Here is a 16,232-nt window from a genome sequence, read left to right on the forward strand (position 1 = left end):
TTGACCGTCTAAGCAAGGTAGCAGGTAGGCATGCGTTCTTAGTACATACTAACACTACGCAATCGGCTACATTTCGTTCGCCAGAAAATACGTGACGTCTGGGGGCCCTGGGATCTTACTCTCACTGAGCAAGTAATCACTGCTTACTCTAAAACAATATTAACCTATTCTCAATTTGACCATAGACTTTAAATAATTACAAAACTTTGAGAATATACACAGAGTATGCATGCGTGTTTGTGTCAAATACATGTTAATGTATGTAATGTTTTTTTTTATTGATTAAATGTATTTTTTGTGCACAATTTACAAAAAAAATTAACTACTCGAGGTTATTAGCAGAAGATAGGCAAATAAAAATAAAAAAACATTCTGGACTTTGACCGAGAATTAAACCTGAAGCTCTTGGTTCTTAACTAATAATAATAATGACTCTCCTGCTCCTTGCGTCGGTTTCCTCTTACTGAGGGTCGTGGTCAAGGCCTTGAAACAGTTTGTTTTTTATAATGCACTGCCATCTGTTCCTATCTGCAGCTGAGTGCAGAGCATCGTGCACTGTGGTATCCAGGGCTGCACGAATCTGGTCCGTCCAACGGGTCGGGTTCCTGCCTCTTGGTCGCTTGCCTTCGACCTTTCCAGTGACCACAAATTTCTCCAAGTTGTCACTGTCTTTCCTTGCGATGTGGCCAAAGTATTCAAGAATCCTTCGCGGGCAAATGGTGGAGAGTCTAGTCCGGATCTTCAGCTGAGCTAGGATGGATACATTGGTGCGGCGTGCGGTCCAGGGAATACCCAACATCCAATATCAATAATGACTAATAGTTAATAATTAATAATAACTACATAATAGTTAATCGTTATGATCCAACGACCGACCAAGCGAAATTAGACGCACGCAGCTGTGGATATCACGTTCTTACGGATCCATCAGATCCAATGACCCTTGCATTAGACGTTTCCGTTCTTACACTAGGAGCCGACTTAGGGACCCCGGTAACCGTACCCTTCGAACTCGACAAAGAGTTCGTTCGACATGCAACCTAACCTAAACATCAGCCCGTTGAGTTTCTCGCCGGATCTTCTTAGCGGGTCGCGATTCCAATCCGGTAGTAGATTCATTCGCGAAGCAGCCACTCTTGAATTGTTAGGTCTCCTTCGGAGGCGCTCGGGCAGCTGTTAGCAAATCCCGCCCCTTCTAGCTGAGCCCTTGCTCGCCCACCTGTCCTTATGAAACTGGAAAGGCCTCCGGGTCACCAGTAAATCCTCAATCATAATCAAGAATTTGTACTGGCACAACCTCAGAGGCAAAAGGATCACACTGAATTTGAACAGATTTTAGCAATTGATAGTTAAAATTGTGGTAAAGTTGAAAATTGGTAATTAAAAACATTTTATTAAATACGTTTACTGGTCAAGACCCTCTTAGCCTTGTTTTACAAATGACTTCTTCACTTTTTGAGATGATCCGTTGCTTCACTTCGAGCAGAACTATCCTAATGTTTTTGGAGGAATGGATCACCGAGTTTCACCGGGATTTTGACGAAGTCGTGGCCTAAATGATAAGACGTCCGGTGCATTCGTATGTAACGATGCAACGGTGTTCAAATCCCACAGTACCAATTTATCTAATGAAATACGTAATTAACAAATGTACACTATTGACTTTCACTGTGAAGGAATAACATCGTGTAATAAAAATCGAACGCGCAATATTATAATTTGCGTAATTACTGGTGGTAGGATGTCTTGTGAGTCCGCACGGGTAGGTACCACCACCCTACCTATTTCTGCTGTGAAGAAGTCATGCGTTTTGGTTTGAAGGGTGGGGCAGCAGTTGTGCTGTAAAAACTCAGACCTAAGAACTCATATCTCCAGATAGACGGCGGCATTTACGTTGTAGATGTCTATGGGCTCCGGTAACCACTTAACACCAGGTGGGCCGTGAGCTCGTCCACCCCCATAAGCAATCAAAAAAAGATCTCATATGTTCACGCTTTTATGGTAATTTCGACTATGTCCAGTTCCTCCGAAATACGTTTTTGCTATTTGACGATAGAGGACGTTACTTAATTTATACCCTAATAGCATTAAAGAAATGTTCTAGAACAGGTGTGGGCAAATATTTTGATAGTCGGGCCACATTGCAGATGAAAATTTGACCTCAGGCCAAACAGTTTTTTTTCTAATTTTAAGTATAGTTTTTGCTAAGGATGTCAATTAATGAATTTTAAAACCAGCATTTTTGAATCAAAATATTTATTTATCAAGTCATTTGAATAAAAAAATTGAAAAGAATTTTTTTTTAAATTTTCGCAGGAGAAAATGGCTGCTTTAGATTAAGTTATTTTGTTTATTCATGCCATAATGTGATATAATAAGTATAATAACTAATAAGATTGTGCGACTATTATACATACTGTAATTGTTCAATTATCATATTTATATTTTCGAATAGGAGGCGCTGAAAAGAGCGGTTGTCCGGGAGAAAATTTTGGCTCCCACCGGCCCTGATAATGTGTTTAAGTATCGGATAATATTTTTTCTAAAAAAAATTATGCTCCAATTTATGTTAGACAAAAACTAATATTTGTGTTTTTAACTACGAATAAATAAGTTTTTAATAATAATAATATATACAATGCTTCACGGGCCAGCCAAAATTCTACCGCGGGCCGCCATTTGCCCAGGCCTGTTCTAGAACATTCAAGAGATGTAGCAGTTTTTTCGATACCCCTTTTTACTATTTGACCACAGATGGCGTTACTTGTACCAGCCTATTAATTTAATAACAAACTTATTTATTAAACTATAACTTAGTTTCACTTTGAATCGAAAACAAGCAACAGCAACATCGCATGCATCACGTAATCGTCAAACCCACATGCCAGAAACTAATAGCCCGAGATAAAATCTCAACTCTCATTTGTATTCCGCGAACAGAAACACCTGAAATTGATACGATCTCTTCTAAAATACGGGACAGATCGAAACAGTATTAGTATAAATAGAGCCTGAAATGTTAGTTAAAGCATCAATCGCTATTTCATCGCTAAACACAGCTCTGTGAACTATCTAAGATGACTTCAAAATTGACAATGATGTTGTTCACGTTGAGTCTAATGTTTATCGCCGGGTTAGATGGTTCGTTCATCAAACCTAATAACGTACCGAGGGTCGGCAGAAGCAACGAAGCATTTGACGAGGACGTTATGGGATACGTGATTAAATCAAATAAAAACATTCCGCGTATGGGTAGAAGAAATTACGATTCGGTAAGTATTTTTTTGGGCTTTAAATACGTTAAATTTCTATTGGTGGTAGGATCTCGGTAATGCATGTGGTGTCCTTGTACCATGCTGCATAGGGTTGACGTGAGTTTTACGGCCGGTAACCCCTGACGTCGACCCACCCTCAATGGTTTTTATTTTTTTATTGCTTAGACGGGTGGACGAGCTCACAGCCCACCTGGTGTTAAGTGGTTACTGGAGCCCATACACATCTACAACATAAATGCGCCACCCACCTTGAGACATAAGTTCTAAGGTCTCAGTATAGTTACAACGGCTGCCCCACCCTTCAGACCGAAACGCATCACTGCTTCACGGAAGAAATAGGCAGGGCGGTGGTACCTACGCGTGCGGACTCACAAGAGGTCCTACCATCAGTTTATATTCCCGTATATCTAGGGAAAAACTCCTTATATCAAGGAAGGAGTTCTTTTGTTGATTCTTTTACTTCGACCGTTTTTTGTTTTATGATTTTTATTTCTTAAGAACGTTCGAATTGAGATTCGAACATCGAGTATATCAAGCATCTTCTCCTTTAGGCCACGAGCTTTTTTTGTTGCTGCTTAGATGGGTGGAAGAGTCCACCTGAGCCTATTGACATCTACAACGTAAATGCGCCATCCAACTTGAGGTATAAGTTCTAAGACCTCAAGTATAGTTACAGTTACAACGGCTGCCCTCAAACCGAAACGCATTTTACTGCTTCACGGCAGAAATAGGCAGGGTGGTCTTACTCCCAGTAATTACGCAAATTATAATTTTGCGGGTTTGATTTTTATTACACGTTGCTATTCCTTCGTCGTGGAAGTCAATCGTGAACATTTGCTAAGTACGTATTTCATTAGAAAAATTGGTACCCGCCTGCGGGATTCGAACACCGTTGCATCGCTACATACGAATGCACCGGACGTCTTATTCTTTAGGCCACGAGTCATTCAATGTTATATCATCTTCATTCGTCTGTTTTAGTGGCGATGTATTCTCATTTAGAATTATTACTATTTATTTCGATATTTAATTAGTACATTACTTAATTGCAGGGAAATCATTTCGACATTCCAAAGGTCTACAGTTTGCCGTTCGAATTTTATGGAGGTGAGAATTTTTTTCTAGCGCCTTGTTTACTGTTTTTTTTATTAAATTTACAAGCTCACCCTGCAGACTTCGTAGTGCCTCAATCGATAAATAAAAGACACATCAAAGGAAAACAAAATTGTTTGTTTTTATGTAAATCCGAGCTTTTTTTATATTTTTTCACCTTTTAAACCTCCTCTGGACTTCCACGAATAATTCAAGAATAAAATTAGCCAAATCGGTCTAGCCATTCTCGAGTTTTAGCGAGACTAAAAACAGCAATTCATTTATATATATATCGATTAATAATAGTCTCTGCTTTGTTGTAGACAACGAAAAAAGTTTGAATAATGATGATGCCGAGGAATACTATGCAAAAAAAATGGGAAGCATGAAGAAATAAATACGGCGGATTTTGGATATTTTATTCATTCGTTGAATTAACAAATCCATGATAGCTCCTGTTCTAGTCAATCGCTTAAAATAAATTCTTGTGTGCATGCAAATTTTATTTTATTTCCCGTAACAGAAGCAACACTTATCGCGTCTTAAATATTAAATGTATTTAAATAGCTTATCGCTTTCAATCGAATAGTTAAAAACATGGATAATAAATTTTAAAATCTTTATCTATACCTACTAATATTATAAAGAGGAAAGATTTGTTTCTTTGTTAGTATTGAATAGGCTCCGAAACTACTGAACCGATTTGAAAAATTCTTAAACTGTTTGGAAGCTACACCAATCCCGAGTGACATAGGCTATAATAATAATAATAATAATAAAACATTTATTTCAGAAAAAATCCATAAAATAATAATAATACAATAGTCAGCACACAAACAGTTCAACAATACAAATAGAAAATGAACAATATACTAATTCAATTAATTAAATATACAAAGGAAATGAATTAGAAACACATAATTATATCAATACAGTAGTAACCACTCTATGTCAATATAATGTTTTTTGAAAAAAATTAAGGTTCCTTCCTAAAACTCAAATAATGTAACCCAAGGTGTAAAAAAATTACCTAAAAGTCTTTACATCGCGTGCCCTGCGAAAACTATGACGATAGAATGAAATAATGTACGACTCTGTAGAACACATTATTATTTACAAAAAGTGTCACGACAGCATATGTCTAACTATTATAGTTATGCCGCAATAAGTGTTATTTTATTTAAAAAAATAAAATAACGTCTAATATCGTTATCGAAATTTTTGTTAAAGCCACGAGCGGAGCCGGAGCGGGCCACTAGTTAATAATAACATAAAAGGCCTTGTCTATTACATGAAAAAATTATCCATTTCGATAAAGCGGCACGACACGAGAACCCTCACATCATTGCCATCGGTAACTACATAGTCGATCCTGCGAACCAAATGGTAAACAGTCGACGTCGCCCAAAACACGTCATTTCGGATCCTCCCGATCCACTAACGGTGCTTTTAGGTACCTCAAGCACCGGTCATCGTTCTCGTCGCAACCGTCGCTTGCGAGGAAGGGCTCGACGAGTAAATTAACCCACAGACACAGCTCACGGAGTTTCTCGCCGGATCTTCTCAGTGGGTAGCGTTTCCGATCCGGTGGTAGATTCTGCGAAGCACGGCTCTTGCTAGGGTTCGTGTTAGCAACGTCGTCAGGTTTGAGCCCCGTGAGCTCACCTACTAGCCCGATGACGCTGACATGGTTTCTCTAGACCCTTCAGCTTAGGTAGGAAAAAAATTATTTAAATGGAAGTTGATATTTGTGAAATAAAATAATGAAGACGATATTGAATGAAATGAAATTAGACGAGATGAAACATCAATCAACCATTAAAATCTAAAACGAAAAAAAAGCCAAAAACAATTACAAATATTTTTATTAAATTCAACTTCGGCATGACCTCATCGCAAAAATTAATTTCCATCCTTTAGCTAGTCATATTAAGAACTGTAGTTGTTGCAAAGTACCCGGACTGCGCGCCGCCCTTACTTGTGTGAGTGACCAATCTGTATGAGCGTCGATGTAGGCGTGAGAGCACGTACGGTCAGTAAACATTTTATAATCAACAAGGTTGTAATACTTATACATATAAAGTTATTATTCTTAGTGAGATTTCTTGGTAGTGACGCTTTAAAAAACTCTCAATATAATTTACACCAAGGTTAGTTATCAGTTAATCTTTTTATTTTCATGCCAATTCGATCTAAATATCCCTTTATTATTACGCGTGAGTCATACATAAGAATCAAGTGGATACCCCCACTCTGAACAAATATTAATATATTTTATTATGTACTAGCTGACCCGGCAGACTTCGTAGTGCCTCAATCGGTAAATAAAAGACCTAAACTTTTTGTATATTTTTTTTTAAAACTAAAGGAATCCGTCCGACGGGGGACACTTCAAAGGAAAAACAGAAATTGTTATTTTTATTTAATTCCCAGCATTTTCATATTCATCTACCTTTTAAGCCTTTTCTGGACTTCCACAAATAATTCAAAACGAAAATTAGTCATATCAGTCCAGCCATTCTCGAGTTTTAGCGAGACTAACGAACAGCAATTCATTTTTATAGATATAGATAGATGTATTTTTCTGCTTCTTCACTTAAACATTTTTGTCCATTTTGAGATTATTCTTGTTACATGTCTGTGCAAAATCGACTTACTTATATTAAATTGTTTAGCTATTTCAACTAAAGACTGCTAATTTCTAAAGATGTAAAATTTAATTTTTGCGATGAAATTCTCAAATTGCTATAGATAATAAATTAGCCAGGTGGCCACTGCATCTGCCTTCCTCCGAGGATATGAATGTGAAGGTGGTAAACGCTTTGGGCGCCATTCTTTCCATCATTAACAACGAGGCGGAAGCCTGTCTTGTCCAGGCCTAGCTGGGCAGCAACTTTACGGGCAACAATTAGGAGATGTCCTGAAATATAAAGTTTTGATTATTTAATTCAGTTATGATTTAGATCAGTGATTACATTTAATGTATTCCACATTTGAATGTCAGGGAGTACGTTATTGCTTAGATAGGTGGACGAGCTCACAGTCCACACACACACACACACCTCACAGTCACAGATTATCTTTTTTCCACCTCTCGTGCGTTCCAGCTTACGCATCATAAAAAGGTTTACTGGTAATAGGACCTCTTGTGAGTCCGCACGGGTAGGTACAACCACCCTATTTCTGCCATGAAGCAGTAATGCATTTCGGTTTGATGGGTGGGGCAGCCGTTGTAACTGAGACCTTACAAGTTATATCTCAAGGTGGTGGCGCATTTTCGTTGTATATGTCTATGGGCTCCAGTAACCACTTAATACCAGGTGGGCTGTGAGCTCATCCATAAAAGCAATAATAAATAGGAGCGTTTTTAAAAGCCACATATGCTAGATGTTTTAGAAAATTCGAGATGATTGCGTGTCTAACTTTTATTTAAACATACATTATGGGATGTTGCATATATACTACTGGAGGTATTATCCAATGAACGTTGACATCAGGGTGCTGGCCAGTTGTAAATCTCACATCAAATCCTTATACTGCACGATAATAAAACATCGTGCACTGATCGCACATAGTGTGGAATAAGGGCAAGAAGCTTTTGACGTTGTAGCTTTTTAAGGTCTAAGAGTGTGATCTTTTACACACATAAGACGAGACATACATCACGAGGGAGCTGGCAAATGAATCATTCTCACCTAACAACTGTTCATCAGTATCATCAGCCAGCGAGAGCTGTGGAATAGGCTTCCTTGGTATCACCAATACATGAGTAGGAGCTTGGGGGTTCACATCATTGAATGCTACGCACTGAAACAATGAAATTAGTTAAATTAGGTATAAATGAAGAAAGAAAATAACCAATTAGCATGGTATGGCTTTAGTGAGTTAGTCCGTCCGGACGTAGCTGGAATAAACCCTTAGGCTCCCAGCAAAGTGATAAGAAAAAAAAAGTTTTTTTTTTTAAATGGCTAATTTCGTTGATGAACTTTGAGTCTATTGTTATATTTTTATGTATTTGAAAACCAAATGCTAGAAAGTAGGAAATCATTGCTATAGGTATGTCGAGTTGTTGACAGTAGCATTTGGTTTTTGGTTATTGAAACTCATGGTCATCCCAATGACATTACTCAACAGCTGTTTGATGTTTCAAACAAATGAATTAGGTTGCAGACAGGTGTTGGGTAGCCCACGGATCCCGGTAAACACCATGCAACGCATATACATAGTTCATGGTTATGAAACAGCTGTTTTCTGACAGTGGATATCTCTTAAACCGGCCGGCAAAGTATAGTCAGAAACTTTCGTTAAGTACTAAACGGCTATTAAAAAACTTTTCAGCTCACTTGTTCGTCTTCGTAAATGAAATTTGCAGGGATTTCTTTACGTAATATTTTCCCAAAGATTGTATCACCGCCTGGAGCGGCAGTTTGTGCGAGTTTCACCTCACCGTCCGCCATGTTTATGACAGACGAGAAAACTACTTTTTTTTGGTACAGTTTTTGCTTATTAGGAAAGGCAAGGGGATCTAAGCCCATACAACCTTGTCTGTCTACCATAGATTATACACAAAACTACATTTTATGTTTGTAATTGACAGTTGAATCTTTATTATTGTCTACTGAACAGGCAAATAGTACGTGACCTTATTATAGTCATATAAATCCATTTCTGGTGTCTAAAAATATGGAAATACGGATTAACACTAATATGGGCTTCAAATCTCAGTTAAGTAACGGCATTCATGTTAAAAAGGGCTAAACTGACTAGTTTAATGACGCGAAAATAATACAAAAAGTCACTTTTTTTTCAAATTTATTAATTACAATAATTGACACAACGTTTAACAAAGTATTGCGAATTCATGAGTGCTATTCAAAGTCTGGGCCCCGGACCGCTCGGCCAGACCATGTGATGTAAAGCTCGTCCGAATACATGAAGAGCTTTCAATTTCATTATTTTGTGATTCTCATCTAAAAACACGTGGTATCCTTGTCGGTATAATCCTTTTTTTGTGGCTACTTTATTTGCAACCAGTAAGAGGTGACCTGAATCAAAAGTTACAACAATTTGTAATGCTACTAGTTTTAGAAATTTCGTAACAAAAAAAAAATTATAAATATGACGTACATAGTTTTAGACGATACATACATGTGTACATATGTATTAGGTGCCTAGCTAATACTTATTTTTCTAAACATTTAAGTAAATTATTGGAAATTTAAGTTTTATTCGTGCAACAATTGGAAATTAGATAAATTTTATTATTTTCATCTTTCATCATACTCAAGAGTTTGCCCCTTTTTTCAGCATGGCAATTAGCATCCTACGATACCATTGTTGCCAATATCGATCTTCTAAAATCCCCAATTATTTAAAGCTTTCAATAATCTGTTATTGTTTTTATTGAATAATGATATGGACTGAAATGAGACAAGATGATATAAAGTTTCAATAACATGATGGTTATATGATGGGACTTTTTAGAAGAAGCCTTCGACGTCGCTCAAAACATGTCATTTCGGATCCTCCCGATCCACTAACGGTGCTCTTAGGTACCCCAAACACCAGTCATCGTTCTCGTCGAAACCATCGCTTGCGACGAAGGGCTTGGCGAGTAAATTAACCCTCAGACACAGCCCACTGAGCTTCTCGCCGGATTTCCTCAGTGGGTCGCGTTTCCGATCCGGTGGTAGATTCTGCGAAACATTGCTCTTGCTAGGGTTCGTGTTAGCAACATCGTCAGGTAGGAAAAAAAAGGAAGAAGCCTTGTTTGGAAGAACGTTAATTTTATCAAATTAGTGCACCTACAAAGTTAACACTGTTATAAAACATTTATTTTATTATTATTTAAACCTGGTGATACACTAAGTTAATAAAATAAAACAATTCACCCAACTTCCAAATTAAGAGTTAGGATTTTAACATCACTAATACCTTACTAGTTATTTATATATTAGGTACACTAGTGATGTACATACTACCTCCTACAAGGAATAAAGTAAGAATAACCCCCGTATCTTTAGTCGTTCACACGAGCCTAACTCGACTCGACTCAACCTCCAACGCGCGTTTTGGTATGATTAGTCGTAAAAATAAACTCCACTCAAACGTCCTTGGAAAAATTTCCTAACCGGAGTGAAGTGAGCGAACTGTCAAGTCAAGGTACGTCGCGACGTACCTTGAACGTTCCTCAAGGCTGGTTTTCTATCAATGTCCAAATAGTATGTGGACCGCAAATGGAAATATATGATATTGTTGTGCAATGGCCTGGATCTGTGCATGAGTCCCGCATATTTTGATAATTTAATTTTAATAATATTTATTAATAAAGTAAATAGTTCGAGGTTAGACATTTGAAACTCTTTATTTTATTTACCTACATACCTAAGAGTTATATTTTGCTTACTACCTGATAAATAAAGTCAATGCGATTATAAGTTTTATTTATATAATAATAAACTGGTGGTTGTGGAAAAGCACTTCAACAACACGATGCAACCAAAATCACACAAAAGCGGCGAATAAAAATACAAAGCCGGATCCGAAATCTAAAATAATAATAGGTTAGAAAATAAATAATACACTTTCAGATTTACTGCACGCGCACATATTGACGAATAACTCAGCAACCAAAACATTAAAGAAGTTCATCTAGTGTCAAACAGACAGCGGCAGCTTGACTTTGACATTAAACAATGACCATAGACTACAGAACACTATGGGTTTGATGCTAGCTTGATCAAATTTTCATCATTATTACCTCACTCGAGGACAGTTGAGGATTATTGTAATGGTCGACTAAAAATACCAAACTCGAGTAAGTTTGGGAGGAATGCTCGAGCATCATCGGATGAGTTAAGAGTCGAGGACTATTTTACAAAAGTCTAAAGATACGGGCATAAGTCGTGGCGCAATCCAGAAATTCTTCCAGATCCATACCTGATTAATATATGATGAAAATATCATGTTTATGAACAGTAGCGACATTTACATTTTTATATGGTAAATCTATGTATAATCTACTTACCAATAATTTTTTCGTCATCCACTGATGCTTCCGACATGACTGGAATTACCTTCTTCGGTACTACGAGAAAGTGTATCGGCGCTTGCCTGTCTAATTCTTCATCGAAAACTACGCACTGAAAAAAAATAAGCATTCAAATTCTAAGACCTACATACTATGTATATTTTCCACCAGTTAAATGTCTCACGTGATAACTTTAAATATTCCTATATCTTAATTAAAATAGGTACATGTATCATAGTTTGTAAATATTTCACTAAGCATCAACAAGGTTTGTAAGCAAGCCTTCCTAACCCATTTGTGAGGAGATATCATAATAACAACTCGTCGTGGCCTAAAGGATAAGACGTCCGGTGCATTCGTATCTAGCGATGCAACGGTGTTCAAATCCCGCAGGCGGGTACCAATTTTTCTAATAAAATACGAACTTAACAAGTGTACACAATTGACTTCCACGGTGAAGGAATAACATTGTGTAATAAAAATCAAACCGCAAAATTATAATTTGCGTAACTACTGGTGGTAGGACGTCTTTTGAGTCCGCACGGGTAGGTACCACCACCCCGCCTATTTCTGCCGTGAAGCAGTAATACGTTTCGGTTTGAAGGGACAGCCGTTGTAGGTACTGTTAAAAGTGAGACCTTAGAACTCATGTCTCAAGGTGAGTGGCGGCATTTACGTTGTAGATGTCTATGGGCTCTGGTAACCACTTCACATCAGGTGGACCGTCAGCTCGATAACCAATTAAACATGAATGATAATAAAATAACAGCGCTATGGATTACCATTTCGAGAGTAAAAGGCTATTTATTTAAGCGACATTTTTGTAATTTTACAGGAGAGCCATTGAAAGTTTATGAATATGTTAGAGGAAGTCTGAAAGTGGCACCTGTGACAGAGAAGCTGAGGAGTGCGCGTTTGGGATGGTATGGACATGTGATGAGACGAAATGAAAATGAGGTTGGTAAGAGAGTGTTAACTATGAATGTGGAAGGATATAGAGGAAGAGGTAGACCTAAGAAGAAATGGATAGATTGTGTGAAAGACAATATGGGTAAGAGGGGAGTGAGCGAAGAAATGATATATGATAGAAGAGTATGGAAGGAGAAAACATGTTGCGCCGACCCCAGGTGACTGGGAGAAGGGCAGGATAATGATGAGTCATTGAAAGTTTAAAATTTTGAAAAAATATCATAACAAAAAACCTCTGTAGCTATTTGAATGGATTAAACTTAATTGAAGTTCGATTAAAAACATCGAACTGTTGATGCTGATACCAAATAAAGCGGACCTTTAATTACAAATATAAATGTAGCGTATTGAGCGAAATGTCGTGTAAATCAAATAGACTTTCACCCCTCGATCTAATACTCTCAGGTAGTTTTCCAATGACAGCACAAGAGCGCATTACGCGGCATAATGCTCAACGTTGGATGTTCCAACTACAGCAACTCGAAGCACAATCGAGCACTCTCAAAAGTGCTGCTCTCGCGTGATACTCGCAATCGATACTGACTCAGTCACAGAAAATTGACAAGTGTTTTTTCTTTAAGTCGGCATTGATCGAAATTTTGTATATATTACCGTTAGTAATATTATTTAATGTTGAAAAAAAATTGTAAGGCTTTCGTTTCGTCGTAGTTTCTTAGAAATAATCAATGTTAATTAAAACTGTGCTAACTTAGCGCACTCTGCTGATGCATTTGAAAACTAATTCCCGTTCCAATTAAGCTTCGGCATAATTCGGCATTGTGCGTCACTGAGTCGCATTATGCTCTGTAATTGGAAAGCTACCTCAATGTCGAAGTGAAGCGATACGATGGATTGCCAAACACGTGTTTTGAATAAAGACGAAGTCGTCGTGGCCTAAAGGATAAGACTTCCGGGGCATTCGTATGAAGCGATGCAACGGTGTTCGAATCCCGCAGGCGGGACCCAATTTTTCTAATGAAATACGTACTCAACAAATGTTCACGACTGACTTCCACGGTGAAGGAATAACATCGTGTAATAAAAATCAAACCCGCAAAATTATAATTTGCGTAATCACTGGTGGTAGGACCTCTTGGGAGTCCGCACGGGTAGGTACCACCACCCCGCCTATTTCCGCCGTGAAGCAGTAATGCGTTTCGGTTCGAAGGGTGGGGTAGCCGTCGTAACTATACTGAGACCTTAGAACTTATATCTCGAGGTGGGTGGCGCATTTACGTTGTAGATGTCTATGGGCTCCAGTAACCACTTAACATCAGGTGGGCTGTGAGCTCGTCCATCCATCTAAGCAATAAAAAAATAAAAACTCTTTGATGAAACTTCATAGGTACATCTTACAATGAAGCGATTTAATTCGCTGTCAACTACCATAGATTAAAACACGGATCTTTCTCTTTACGTCTGAGTACAGCATTGCTACGAAAATATAAAATAACTAGCTGTACCCGTCCGCTTCGCTGGGCATTTAAAATGAACATTATTATTTATTGTCATTATTATTAGGGTATCCAACACTCATATAGATATTAGCCTATCCATTAAGCACATCGACGCTTGAAAGGCAAACGTGACTAATCGACAATGCGTGAACTTTACAGTACACTAATTTAAAATTGAAATACCTGAAAACAAAAATTTATTTTAACGAATCTAGATGTGGTAGTATCTAGCTAGTAGCTGTAGGATTGAAATGATTTTAATAGACCTAGAAATATATATTTTTTGGGCATCGAATATGGTTATTGCCTATCATTTATGTACCAAGCAGTAATTGTCGCTTAGTCACGTTTGCCTTTCAAGCGTTGACATGTATTTTCTACGTGGATACCAAGTTTAAAGTCAATCGGATGCATATTTCAGTAGTTATAACGGAACATCCGTAAAAACCACTGTAGTTTTGTATATTAGTATAGACAAATAAAAAATGATAAACTTATGTAATGTAAAACATACCTGGTTATCTTCATATAAAAACTGTTTGGATTTTCTAATGTCTGAGATTTCCATTTTGCTGTGAAGCGTTTGAGCAGCCAATTATAATTGTGTATTTACATTAATTCGTAATCGTCAACCAAACATTAATAGCTACAATATTGACGTTTATTTTGGTGTGACTCACCCTACTTAAAGATAGTAGATAAGAAATAGGTGGTCGATTAATCATTTTAATCGTGAACTTCCCACACAACTTTTAATCGCACCGAATATATAGGGACTGTGATTAGTAAAATGATAAGGTAATTTTTTTTTTCCGCCCTCCATCCGCAGTGGAGGGCGGAAGTCCGGCGATTTCATCAGACGAAAAAAAAAAATCGTCTCGGATACAGTAGTTTACAAAGGATATTCAGTTGGACATCCTACATATTAGAATTCTTATTATTAATGTGTATGTACCGATGTAACCATTACATCTGCGAATAAATAAATCTTTAACCGCGTTTATACGAATTGGGTCGCATTTTTTTAATCCGCGAATTCAGGAAGCGCTTATTTTATTGCTTTGATGGGTGTACGAGCTCACAGCCCACCTGGTGTTAAGTGGTTACTGGAGCCCATAGACATCTATAACGCAAATTCGCCACCCACCTTGAGATATAAGTTCTAAGGTCTCAAATATAGTTGCAACGGCTGCCCCACCCTTCAAACCGAAACGCATACTGCTTCACGACAGAAATAGGCGGGGTGGTGGTACCTAGCCGCGCGGACTCACAAGAGGTCCTACCACCAGTAGGACAATTATTCATTTAATTTCATCCCAGTTGATTAATGTCTCAAATTAATCATCTTCATTTCATTTCACTCCATATTATAATTTTTCATAAAAATATGAATATATAAATTAAAATAAGACATGACTTAAAGGTCTTAGTAACCAGGTCATAAAATCCCTTAAAAAAAATAAGCCCGATTGCTATACTGAAAAAAAATGTAAGAATTTAAATTAAAAAGGATATTAAAAATTAACAAAAGAATCATTTAATCCAAGTTAATCACATAATATTTTTTCGCACATTATATCTATTTACAGCAGTTTATTTACATTATACAGATCACAGTCTTATACGCATACAAATAGGACATATTTTACAACACAATAGGGTAAACCATTTTTTATTGCGTACCCCGTGACTTACTTAAAATCCAATTTATTACTATTATTTGGTACATTATCTTATTTTATACAATGGAAACATCGAAATGCAAACGAAAAAATATATATAAAAATAAATATAGATACAATTTTACAGAAAATATTCTGTTATAGGCTAAATAATTTAACCTTAACTTACGGTGCTAACAATAATAAGCCAACACCATACAAAAAAATTAGAACCATAAAAGTGGCAATAATCGTATAGTTTACCCTATAAAGCAACACAATGCAATATACACCTTTTAAAGTTAGTATTGTTCAGGGCTATTACGGATCAAAAGGTAATATTGACGGTGCTCTGCTTGTTTTGTCATTTCCAACTTTGATTTGAGACAGTTTTTGTCATGAGATTGTTTTTGTTTCAAGCGAAACCTTCTCAGTGCGGCAGCCTCTAAGATTTTGACTTTAAAGTCTCAACATGCATTTACGTAAACAGTTTAGCAGCCACGTTTCCGATACCGTTTGCCTAATACTATTTAAAAAAAAAGTCATGGACAAAGATCCCTTGTGTTTTGGCGGGAAAGCGAAGTTTTGTTGATGTTGTAATTTGTTAAGACTATTGGTAACAAGTTCTTGGTACTAATTAAACATATCTATTTACATTATTATTAGTTTTCGCTGACACGCCAGTAACAAAGTCGATAGATTGGCCGTTAATATTGATCTATTGACGTTCGCGTGCTAAATAAATAAA

The 16,232-nt window shown here is 37.1% G+C and overlaps 3 protein-coding genes across 3 annotated transcripts; 1 reads left to right on the forward strand and 2 right to left on the reverse strand.

The window, feature by feature from the left end:
* Positions 1–2,885: 2,885 nt before the first annotated feature.
* ETH (ecdysis triggering hormone) lies at positions 2,886–4,867 on the forward strand. The gene is made up of 3 exons (XM_089735101.1): positions 2,886–3,272; positions 4,328–4,382; positions 4,691–4,867. The coding sequence occupies exons 1-3, from the start codon at positions 3,078–3,080 to the stop codon at positions 4,762–4,764; spliced, it is 324 nt and encodes a 107-aa protein (XP_089591227.1). The 5' UTR covers positions 2,886–3,077; the 3' UTR covers positions 4,765–4,867.
* A 1,348-nt stretch (positions 4,868–6,215) lies between these two features.
* HINT1 (histidine triad nucleotide binding protein 1) lies at positions 6,216–8,847 on the reverse strand. Its single transcript, XM_028172939.2, has 3 exons — positions 8,711–8,847; positions 8,063–8,174; positions 6,216–7,287 (listed from the first exon to the last, which is right to left on the reverse strand). Exons 1-3 carry the CDS (start codon positions 8,822–8,824, stop codon positions 7,127–7,129), a joined length of 387 nt encoding a protein of 128 aa, XP_028028740.1. The 5' UTR covers positions 8,825–8,847; the 3' UTR covers positions 6,216–7,126.
* A 340-nt stretch (positions 8,848–9,187) lies between these two features.
* Positions 9,188–14,600, reverse strand: LOC114242024 (adenosine 5'-monophosphoramidase HINT2-like). The gene is made up of 3 exons (XM_028173043.2): positions 14,338–14,600; positions 11,395–11,509; positions 9,188–9,412 (listed from the first exon to the last, which is right to left on the reverse strand). The coding sequence occupies exons 1-3, from the start codon at positions 14,389–14,391 to the stop codon at positions 9,240–9,242; spliced, it is 342 nt and encodes a 113-aa protein (XP_028028844.2). The 5' UTR covers positions 14,392–14,600; the 3' UTR covers positions 9,188–9,239.
* Positions 14,601–16,232: the final 1,632 nt, after the last annotated feature.

This window comes from Bombyx mandarina, chromosome 02, assembly GCF_030267445.1.
Source record: "Bombyx mandarina strain Sakado chromosome 02, ASM3026744v2".
Taxonomy (NCBI): domain Eukaryota; kingdom Metazoa; phylum Arthropoda; class Insecta; order Lepidoptera; family Bombycidae; genus Bombyx; species Bombyx mandarina.